General features: G+C 34.4%; 1 protein-coding gene across 1 annotated transcript; it reads right to left on the bottom strand.

Moving 5' to 3' along the window:
• Window positions 1-4,779: 4,779 nt before the first annotated feature.
• LOC127813697 (uncharacterized) lies at window positions 4,780-11,311 on the bottom strand. The gene is made up of 10 exons (XM_052354811.1): window positions 11,169-11,311; window positions 10,703-10,953; window positions 10,497-10,563; window positions 10,363-10,391; window positions 10,031-10,239; window positions 9,565-9,683; window positions 8,229-8,324; window positions 8,074-8,146; window positions 6,184-6,337; window positions 4,780-5,322 (listed from the first exon to the last, which is right to left on the bottom strand). Exons 2-10 carry the CDS (start codon window positions 10,913-10,915, stop codon window positions 5,170-5,172), a joined length of 1,113 nt encoding a protein of 370 aa, XP_052210771.1. The 5' UTR covers window positions 10,916-10,953; window positions 11,169-11,311; the 3' UTR covers window positions 4,780-5,169.
• Window positions 11,312-11,928: the final 617 nt, after the last annotated feature.

The raw sequence follows: 11,928 nt of genomic DNA, 5'->3' as shown, positions 1-11,928 counted from the left end.
TCTAAATAGTATCACTTTAACAAAAATTTATTAAAGTAGATTCTTCTTCTAATAAATTAAATTGTTAGTAGCTACTTTTAAAAAATTGTTATGTTATTTATGTTGGGCAATGTTAAATTTGCCCAATGCGGATAAAATTAGAGGAAAGGCGTGGACCCACCCCCTTGCATGCCTACATCAAGTAACAACCATAGACAATAGATTACCTCTTCCTAGTTCTATATTAAAGAAAAAAAAAATTGAGTAATTAAAAAAACATGGAGAGAGAACTTACTAGTTGGTACCAAATTACAATATTACTAATTATCCAAGTTAAGGCGCCAGACATAGGATAAGAGGCTTTTGGGGGGATTAGTTTCGATGACCGCCTTTAAGATATGTTTAAATTGCATTAGTCACCCTTGTGTTTTCAAAAATAGCACTACTAGCAATTTTAGTGCAACATACCTATTTGCTGGCAAAAAATGATAGTTAATTATATTCAAAATTCTAAATTACTATTGAAACCCATATTAGTAACCTTTATGGGAAAAGAAATAAAGAAAGATAGTGTTGTTGAACTTGAGATTTTTTTATTGAACCTATATGTTCGACAAATTTGAATTTAGAAATTTAGATTTGAAGAACTCTTTTGTCTACTTCTCCAAAAGGGTTTTTTAGACCCAAATCTATGTTCTTCAAAACCAAATTTTTAGGTTTGAAGAACCGAGATTTATAGGTTTACTAGTGATAATTCAAAGAAAAAAAGAGAAATAGGCGAACATGTTAAACTTAGCTACAACAATTATCAAAATAGAAGATGGACACTGAAAAGAAACTTCACATATTAGAAAAAACTTTGAGAGATAGCAGATAAACTTTGCATATCAATGAGAACCGAGAACTAAAATCTTAGAAGAAACTTTGTTGCTGTGGGATATGAGAACAAAAAACCAAGAAGAAACAATTGAGATGATTGGAGAGAAAGAAAGATACAAAAACCCTTATTGCATAATGAGGGTTTCTACAAAAAAAATAGGGTTTGTTTGATTTACAAAACATAAGGATTCAAAATCAAACCTTTGTGCAGATTGAAGAAAGAAATACTTATGTTAATTGAGAAGATTACTAAAGATAGAAGAAGAAAACCAAAATAGGTGACGGTGGCTATCAAAAGGCTTTCGTCGAACTGTAAGAATGTGTGAAAATAATGTGTTACTATGAAAGAAACAAAAAAGAAAAATAAGGGAAAAGAGAGCAAAGAAGAGAGAAAAATATTAGACAATTTAAATATAAGGTCAAAAATAGTCCATTTGCCTATTCTATTAACTTCAAGGAAATATATTATCATTTTTTAAAATATAAGGGTGATCGAAGCAATATTATCAAATCTAAGAGGTGGTCTATGAAATTTATTCTTAAGATAATTATGCCTTAAATAGTTTCTTTATATGGCCAAGGGTTATAGGATTTTTACTTTGATTTAGGCTTAATAATAGACTAATAGTAATATTCTTAAGATTTTGTTTTTATTGAATATTAAATGGAGGATTCAAAAATTTGCTCGACCAATAATAGTAAACTTCTTAATTTTTTTTTTTTTTAGTATATTCTAAAATGGATTTTCAAAAATCTTGGAGGGATCATGCCATCCTTCCCCAATTTTGCGAGCCCTATATAGGTTTACTTCTAATCAAAGTAATAACTTAATAGTAAACAGTTATATTAGTAAGCCCAAGTTTTGACTTGAAATTTTATGTGCCTTAAACACTTATTTCTTACTTTAAGGTCTCATATCATTATATTTGAATTTAAAAAGTGATAAAGGTTAATAATATTATCACTAAAATCTAACATGGGATACGTTAAATCTCTTAAACAATCTCTACATAATATTCTAAACAATCACTATATCATAAAAGGGTTTCTACACATGGCTTAGGCTATTGTAAAAGCTTGCTTTTTGCAAACGTGTTATAACCTTTGGAATTTGAATTTTTTTTTTTGTTAGTTATACTTTGACCCAAAGATTTTTCAAAAATCTCCTTTTTACCCTTTTAACATATATAGCAACACCAAATAAACAATATTAAGATAGGTAATTAGAGTCTAATATAGAATATAGTCTAGACCAAACCTAATGACTAGTATAAATTCGTTTAAGATAAAATAAGATAAAAGTATATATATATATATATTGTTATACGCATTTCTTGCATCATTCTTTATGGGTCAGATTCAATCTAATGGACCGACCCAATCACCCGAAGCCTAGGAGGCCCAGGCGGCTTCGTCAAAGAAAGTCCATACACCATCGAAATCCGAAACTCATAAAGCGAGCACCTTGCGAGCTCCCGACAAAGCTCCTAGCGAGTTCTCAGTGATCGACTAAAAATCTCTCGGCAAAGCCCTCAGTTCGCTGAACCATCCAAATCGTTGGTCTAAAACCTTCAGTTCGCATAAGTGGCAAAATTACTGAGAAGTCAGGGGTAAGGTCCGTTAACTTTACCTACAACAGCCCATGCTCCTCGTAATGAGGATCTCACTCTCGATTTTGTGTAGATAATAAAGGCTGTTTGTCCCCCAAAATGTCATCTTTATATTTTTATATGTTATCCAAATTGTAAAGGCCCCTCATTATAAATATGAGTCAGAGATACCATGAGGGGTACAAGAAGAATAATCAAACACCGTCATTCTGAAAGAATAATCAGAGTGCGGTCGTAGAGTAGACATCGTTCTAGCCGAACCACGTGAAAATTGCTTGTGTTGACTCATATCTGGGATCTTGGTTTTCCTCCTCTTGGCATTTTTGGACGAACTCACCACGGCCCATAACGAATCACGATCGACTGAAATTGAACGTCGACATATATATATATATATGAGTATACTTTAAATAATAGTATAAATTCGTTTAAGATATTACAAGATAAAACTACAAATTTAAAAATAGTGAATTATAAATATGAAATTGAATATAAAACTTGATGGAGCAAATTGTAATCTTCACGACTTGTTCATGAGTTTATACCTTCATTTGCAAATCATCTGTCACATCTACATATATATATATACATTTTGTAGAAAGAAATACATTTGAGGGTGAGCTACAGCCTATATGTATAAATGACATTTTTGCACAAGATATATGACTTGAATAACCAATTTCAGCAAAGAATAATATCAGAATATAACAAATTACTCATTTGCGTAAACTTTTCAAAAATAGAAATCGACACGTGTATATCCATTTTTTTTATACTTTATTGTCAAAATGCTATACAATCAACATAAGGCTATATAAAACTAATTCCAATGATTGCATATAGTATCATAATATTACAAAATGCAAAATTGTATGAATTTTTAAAAAATAGAAAGCAACATGTATAAAATCATTTTTCACACTTATTTCATATCTTGGCATTAGTTTATAGCTTTTTGTTTGCCGCTTTGATGCTTCAAAATTATTTTCTTGAGTCTTCTATATTTCTCAAGATTTTTTTATTTATTTTCTATATTTTCTTTAATTTTTCCTTATCTTTCTTTTTTTCTTTTCTTATTTTCTTTATTTCTTTCTTGGGGCGTGATACATCCAAGGGCGGATCCATACACAGCAAAAGGCAGCTCACAATTAAAATTATTTATTTAATATAAAAAAATAAATTTTAATAATAATTTAGTTAAAAAAATTACAGCCCACCCCCAAAATCTGTAACGTGGAATTTTATACCTTAAAAATAAAATTTAGCCTCCCTTGCATAAATTTCTAAATCTATCCCTGTACATCCCCATGCGCAGTTTGCTTAGTGCATTAGTTGCACGTACTCGACACCTCCCAAGCATCCGATCTTCGTCGCCAATGGCTTGTTGCAAATTTTTTTTCCATTATTTTCTTCTGTTTTTCTTATTTTTTCTCTTCCTCCCTCCTTCTGTTTCCTGCCAAAAGAAGGATGTTGCTTCCTGCCAAACTAGTTTTTCATATGGGTTTTTTTTATTTTCCAGTGAAAGACAAAACCCCTTTAATTCTGAACCAAAATGCCCTATTTTTGTTCTAAACTCTTCCTTTTGGTCTCTTATACAAAAGTCCTTTATAAAACCCATCAAAACACAATCGATTTGCCCCTAAAATCTCAGCCAAAACCCACTATTTTTTATAGTCGAAATTACTGTCTAATCCCTCAAATCTCAACCGTCCATTACCCATTTTCGTCATCTTGAGGTTGAATCCCTGAGATTCTGGCACTGTTAGTGGCATAGCAAGTTGCTCGACAAATTGCAATTTGTTCAAAAATCACACTTTTAGCTCTTAAGTTTACTAAATTATAGTTTAGCCCCTTTGTTTTCTTGCTCTGCTTTTGATATATTATACTTAGAACTTTTGTAAATTATACTTTAAACCCGCTGCAATTTAAGGTTTTTGTAAGCCTTAAAAATTTTCAAGAATTATGCAAAACCTCAACAATCTTTGCAATATCATTCTAGGCCTGCATACTTTGGAAAAGTACATTAAATGCAACCTCTTGACAAATTATCAAAAATACCCTCAAATTAATAGAAATTTGCCATTAAATCCATTTTTATTTATTTGAAATGACAAATCTTAATTTTCTAATTTATCTTAAAATTTTAAAATATTATATAATCTAGTATCTTTTCACGATAGGTTTACAATTTTTACACCATTACTAAGATAATAGCATTATTAGAGAGGCGGATTGCAAAGATGGGGCGAAACATACTAGAATGACTATACAATGGAGTCCAAGCCAATATAAACACAAAGAGAGACAAAAATGAAGGGAGAAGTGTTAGATAGTCCTCAAATTCATATTTAAATAAAACTTATTCTGATTGTGAACAGGGAATATGAATAAGGATGGGAGACTTAATATGCTTATAAATTACCATGATTGTATGTTCCAAGTAAAGTGTCACAGCTATAGATAAGGAGAGTCCTCAAAAAGAACATAAATGTTAAATAAAAAGTCTACTGCAACAAGAAGCAGACGTGGACAACTGGAAAAGTGCATGATAAATGTATAATTTGCAGGCCAAACATTCCCTTTCTGCAGAATCTGCATACTGGTGGAACAACCCAAATACCTTCCCTCCCCCCAAAACCCTTGCAAAATGGGAGTCTTCTGCACCGAGGACGCCATTTTTGGATGTGAAATTTGTATCTCTTCAAGTTGGAGTATCTTTAGAGGCCAGCTCTGACTCTTGGAACAGATCACAAGATGTAGCCCAAAGTTCCTTCGCCAGATTCGTGTCATAAGAAAGCGCAGAAGAATCTATAGTCCGGCCCTTTCCTCCAAAAAAGTAAGCTCCCGATGTCTCCTGAAATCAACAGACGATTGTTGAGCGTTATTACAATATAGATTAACTTCTTGCAATAAAATGCATTTCTCCTAGCAACAAAGGAACATATAAAACTCGGTTTAGTTCAACAAATTGCTGTGAAAGATTCAGTCAACTCACCAAAGGCCAACTAATGGTATGAATGCAAAGTTCAACAAGTTCATCAATCCAGCACTTAGCAAAAGGATTCAGAGAATTGGCAATTCTCATCCCACTGCAAGTGCTTAAACATTGTTGTCATGACAAGTGAATTTCCTTTTAGGAAGTCTGGAATCTGGCTTTCATTAGGATGACAATCTTTCATCCAAACGGAAAAGCTTGCTGACTAGGAGGTTGTTTTGGCAAATAACCAAAGAAAGTTTGTTGAGTGATTGCAACAGGATGCCCCATTAAAGCTGATGTACAATGTATGTAAGAAGTTTCTCCTTGTTTAAGCCCAGTCACAGCAAGGTGCCTTACGACATACAATGCCTTGTGCGGAAAGAAAAGTTTATGCACAACAATATTAGGTACTAAAGCTGTAGCTTTTTCTAATAATGAGTAGAGTGCAAAAGATTATTCTGTGTGCACGTGCGCGTGCATAAGTATGATCCATGTGGAGCAAAAGACCTTCTCCATCATCCTTAAACAGCAAAATCATCCATGTTGAACAAAAAACAAAAATTGTTGAAACAGAGCTGAGTTTGAAAATCATAGCATAAATAGCAAAGCTTCAACTCAGCATAACTATATCCCCACTTATTTGAACAAGCATGTTAGATAAACCATGTGGTAATATATAGATATATTGATGGTTACATATCCATAAGCACTTAAAATTGATTAGAACAAAGAACTCACAGGAGAGGCTAGAGCTGCATCAAGAATAGAACAGACTCCATCTTCAGGTGACTGCAGAAGGCCCAGAAGTTTCAAAACAAAAAAAGCCACATAAGAGATACTCGTCGGAATTTCTCGCATGATATTAGTTTTCACTGCTCCAGGATCAACAGCTCTGAAGAAAGAAATCAAGTGAAATGACAATCATTCTCAATACCCTTTGTACAAGCATAAAAATGAGGTAAAATTTCTTGCCCTTCTGTTTTTACTTTTTTTTTGGTTTGTTGGGGGGGGAGGTTATTTTTTGTCTATCTTGTGTAAAAACAATATGGTGATTGCCATTGAATACTATATAGACAAGGATCAAGAGCCCTGGAGAAAGACATCAAGTGAAATGAGCATTCTCGGTACTACCCTTTGGGTGAGCATTAAAATAGAGTTAAAATTTGTTGCCCCTTTTTATTTCTGGCTGGGAAGGGGTGATTTGTGTCTATCTTGTGTAAGAACAATATGGCCGTTGAATAATTTAGAGACAAAGAACATGCATATATACGAATTTGTATGGGATACATTGCAAAAGACGCTTCAGTTCTATTTGAAGAAAATTTGTGACAGCCTGAGGCATCAGTAGCCTTTTATTCAGCAACCTTACCCCAAGAGATTTCAGTATTGTTCAGGCTGCGGGTCATTCAGTTCACTCTAGATGGTGAACAAGAGCTCTTTGCCAGGGGGGTTTCAAGTTACTTCATGTATTTTAACAGAATATAAGCAGAAGCCACAGCTTTTTTTAGGACTAGGATGATAAGGTACAAACAGCCAAAAGAAGTAAATTCTTTTGTCCTTTTAGTTAATTGATTTTTGTGGAAAAGTATGCACATCAAAGTTTTGGAGTGTTGTCAGTCCACTGACATCATCTAACTACAAAGCAAGAGTTTCAATAAAGCTCATAGCAAATATAAGATTACCTTTCCTCCCATGTTTAGTATTTTCTTTCACCTTTTTATTTTAATGTGGAGTCAATGGTTCTATCTACATTTCTACTTACCAGAACATGCACATATTAATTTTGACAATTATACTTGCATGTATGTATGCACAGATGTCATGTTTGCATTTAGACCAATTCCTATTCCAGATGGTAAAAATGTAACACCTCATGTTTTGCTTGAGGACCAAAAAGGGTGGAGTAGCTGGAGACAACCAACAGTCATATGAAAGGGGTTGACTGTAGAGCGTAGACAGAAGGAAGCAGTTGATCAACAATCAACTGTTAAAATTAAGGAGGCCTTGACCCTTTGAAAACTATTGTGTATTAAGCCATGGGTAAACAAGAATACTAACTTCCCCTAGTGCAAAATAACCTTGTATGCTTTGTAACCTCTCATGTCTGAATATTTATTGAAACCTGTCTTGTTAACGATCCGGTATAGTCGATATTCGATATTCTTCAGTTGATGAAAGTCTAACCACTACTAGATATTTCTTCCAGTAAGGAAAGAACTCAAAATAAAACTTGTACAATGCATCCGGCACCTCAGCCCATCATCTCATACATAGATTGACTAAACAAGAGTTTTATTAGTAAAGTTATCAGGTGCACCTGCATTCATGAATTCATAGATTCATCGAATATGTAAACAGGTAGGGGTAGATGTCGAGAAAGAGGATTGTGAATCCACCAGTCTTCTTTTTTCACTTCCCACCTTTGCTCTTGTCAATCCAGGGTGACAGTGGCTTGGTAAGCAAACAACCATGCATGTAGCAATGGCCATTATCAAATAAAATAAGATGGACCCAAACCTCAACTAGTAAAATTTTTATTACTTGCAGTCATGTTAAATATGCAAACCTTTCTAACATATTTGGAAGTTAGAAAAATATACAAACAATGGGAAGTGTTGGAGCACGTACATGACAGATACCTGTTGAGATCCCTTTGCACTCAATTGTCGATGAAGCTCATAAGAGAATAGTAGTAGGCAAACTATCAAGAGACAAATGCATACACACACTTAGAAATACAGTAAACAATTATTAAATCAATGCCAACATGACTGGTAGCATACGTTTAGAATACTCATAAATCTGAGCACACGGGTATCTTCTAAATCTTGAGAAGGTAATTCCAGAAACAGTTTGCCGATCCAATCGCCTGTCATATACTAAAGCAAAAAACAATAATGAAATTGCATTTACATCCCTCCATAGCAAACCTCTTAAAATATCCAATTCCAGTAGCAACCCTCACTAATGAAAAAAATCAACCACATACAACATGCAATATTTGATGCATTCTAAACATATAAGTGCTATAGGCATTTTTCATGAAGCTTGACATTTGGTGTGTGAGGGATATTTTGATATGTTTATATTTTTTATTTTAAAAAATAAGATTTAGATTAGGTTTTATCTTGTTCTATTTTTATTTATCATAGTTGTTTAGATGATAGAATTATATTTGATTTTTATGGATTAGATAGGGTTGTATTTGATTTAGAGATTATAATCATATTTTGGTTAGTTGTTATCCTTTAGATAGGTTTATCTTTTCATTGTCTATAAATAAGGCATGTAATGTAATCTTCTATTCAGCTTTAGATGATTGAATAATATGATTTCCTCTCTCTCTCTCTCTCTCTCTCTCTCTCAGTTTTCCTCTTCTTCTTCTTGACTTCTCTTCTCTTCTGCTTCTTCTTACTCAATTCCCTGTCTTCAACATTCTGTGATTCATTACCGTCCCAAATCATGGTGGTTTTCAGAATTGACACTTGACCCTATGTGATGATGACAATTGGAAGCCTTCTTATTAATAGAGCTGTTAGTGGTTGGAGTTAGTTGACAGCTGAAGTTAGAAATTGGCGTTAAAAGCTGTTGGCTGTTATGTTGTTAACTGTTGAACCAAGATAACAGTTCATTGGTATCACTATAAATACTCTTTGATGAATTGTACCAAGCAGTAGATTGAATAACAATTTCTGATTCCTTTCTTAGAATTCTCCCCATGTTCTTCCCAAATTCGTATCTTTCTACTTCTCTTCTCTTCTCTTCTCTTCTCCTCCCTAGAATTCTTCGTGTGTTCTTCCCCAATTCTGATCTTTCTACTTCTCTTCTCATCTCCTTCTTTACCACGAATCAATAACCACATGAAAAAATCTGAGGGTTGTCTCCCCTAGCATGTATATGTCAGTTGAACATGAAAATTTGCATGGTGAACAATACCACGAGTAACATTCATGCCACCAATATTTTCTCTGGGTCACATGGCATGCAACTTTTATGTTGTCCACCGTTAATCTTTGTGCTAAATGGTTTATATGCATAAAAACAAGGATGAAAATCAAATTACAGCTCTTTGTATACTTTGAATTTAATTTATTTAATGAAAAAGGTCAAAAAACTCACCAGTACGATGCGTGAAGGATGTAACATTAACAATTCGGGAAGCAACAGGGCTGTTCTCGAGAAGTGGCAATAGAAGTTTGGTAAGTGAAAAAGCACCAATATAATTGGTAGCCATCATCCTGGAAAAGACAAGAAATATCAATATGCTGAAGTAAATCAAGTACACGTGGTATGAAGCTTTTCTTACTTTTCTATTCTTTATTTTTCTGATTGGAACAAGACAATCCAAAGTTCTTTTTGACTACATAGAAGAGATCCAAAGGTAACAATCCTGGCAAATATGTAAATTATAATAAATAATCTTGAAAACACATTCACAAAAATATTATGTCCATAAATTCCAAGAAGATCAATTGTGACAACTAATTCATCTTTCACTGAAATGAACAGCTCAGACCTTCCTGTCTATAAAAAGTTACTTGTCAAGTGGCAGACAAATAAATGCATAAATAAACTAAACCATTACTCATCAAAGCCTTCAGCAGTGAGCCTAGCTGATGTTGCCAACATCCCAGCATTGTTTATCAGGAGTTGAACCGAGGAGTGCATATCTGAATGCAGAAGCCAAAGCTCAAAGGTTTCCTTAAACTTCAAAATTGACTGAAAAGATGATAAGTCAACCTGAAATGTTTTTATATGGGCATACTTATTTCGTCTTCTAATCTCAGCCTTAACCTGTCAAACAACAAGGAGAGTACATCAATTAAAGCTTCCAAGCTAGGTATATACTTTATTTTTTCTTTAAAAATAAAAAATTCTAGATAGATCCAAAAAATAAATTTATGATTTGCACTACACCTTTGACAACAAATAAGATGACCGTCCCACTGCACTTAAAAGATGAATTCAGTCGTAGCTTTGCGATGCTTGCCAGAAAGAAAATGGAAAGACATATTGAGAAGGGAAGAAGCAAAAAAAGAGTATGGCACTACCAAGAACGACAAAGAATCCTTCAATTGAGAGAGAATATGCAGCTGCAGCACCCAACCCAGATGTGGCCTGGAATAAAGAGAAGGTTAAGAAAAGGGGCGAAAACAATATTGCATTAAATGCACGTAATCAAGAAAAATTCTGAATACAACATATGCTTCAAAATTAGATGGAAAAAATATGAAGAGAAGAAGAAAAGATGTATTACGCCGGTGATGATGCAGACGGGTCTTGCTGATGTTGTCGGTGTTGGCAAAGGAGAATGGCGAGGGTATGAAATAGGTTTCCGGGAAAATAGGGTTTGAGTAAACAAGTGCAAATAGGAAAGGAGGAGAGAGATGGTCCATAACACAGCCATCCTCCAGAATTCTTTTGTACAGCCGAAATTCACAGCGTCTTTCAACTCCTTCATCGCCATCATCCTCTCCGCCTCAAATTAACTTGAACAAATATCAGATTCTTCTCCACAAAAAGAAACAAGCAGAACCGATTAGCATCAACGAAACGAATATATAATGAAAACGCAGAGTAAAACCAACTCAAAAGCATCATTGAAACAAATAATCATTCCTCCCAGCCCATTTTAGCATATATAGTCACCAGAAGCAACGATAAAAGCACCAGAATCACTATCTCAAATCGAATGATGGTTCACGAATGGAATGTCATACTACCTCTTGGATTGGAGAGATCCCTTTCACGAATTCAGTTGGTCTTGCAAACCCCGAGAACCCCCCTCCCCCTTCTCTGTCTCTCGCTCTCTTCGCAATCCTCCAGGGAGTGCATGGGAGAGTGAAAACGAAACACCTCGTCTTTGAGGGCGCTTTTGGTAATAAAATGAAAAAATATTGGACTAAAATTAAAGGAGATGAAATGAAAATCAGATTCATTGTATTTATTATTTTTTTATTTTTTATTTTAATATCTTCCAAACTAATAAAAAATAATATTTTTGTTGTTTGTGATATCAAACATCCCAAGGCCATGATGATCAGGTGGGCCACACTATCATAGGCTAAGGCCCAAGATTGATAATGTGTGGATACAACCCAAATGTGTAGTCACCAAATGGAGAAGAAAGCCCAAAGAGCCTTTAAGGAGGTAGGGCCAATTTTGGCCCAGCAGCTCAGGCCCAATTTTAGAGCTCAGCTCAACCAAACCTGCCCTTGCTCATCCCAGGTATATAATGCTTCTTTCCCCCATGCTTTGACCTAGTTCTACCCTGGCCGTTAGTGACTCCGTCCAAAAACCTAGCTTATCCTCTCCTCCTATCTCGCCATCCCTATCTCTTCCAAAAGCTTCGTTCCTTTATCCTTCTTGACGGATTTTTTGCTGGCTTTCGGTTTACCTCTTGATGGCTATAAAACCTTTGTGGGTTCGATGGGACGAAGGGGTGAAAAAGAAGAGAAACCGAGTGGAAATCGTTGGGTCTCT

This window comes from Diospyros lotus, chromosome 11 (genome assembly GCF_014633365.1).
Source record: "Diospyros lotus cultivar Yz01 chromosome 11, ASM1463336v1, whole genome shotgun sequence".
NCBI lineage: Eukaryota > Viridiplantae > Streptophyta > Magnoliopsida > Ericales > Ebenaceae > Diospyros > Diospyros lotus.
Note: the sequence above shows the minus strand (reverse complement) of the source record. Positions and strands in the feature narration are given on the sequence as shown.

Excerpts from the sequence above, each read along its gene's own strand:
- LOC127813697 (XM_052354811.1), bottom strand. The coding sequence starts at position 10,915 with ATGATGGCGATGAAGGAGTTGAAAGACGCTGTGAATTTCGGCTGTACA. Across the intron at positions 10,564-10,702 it reads CCGTCTGCATCATCACCGGC|GCCACATCTGGGTTGGGTGC; the intron begins GTAATACATCTT and ends TCTTTATTCCAG. Across the intron at positions 10,240-10,362 it reads CATCTTATTTGTTGTCAAAG|GTTAAGGCTGAGATTAGAAG; the intron begins GTGTAGTGCAAA and ends GTTGTTTGACAG.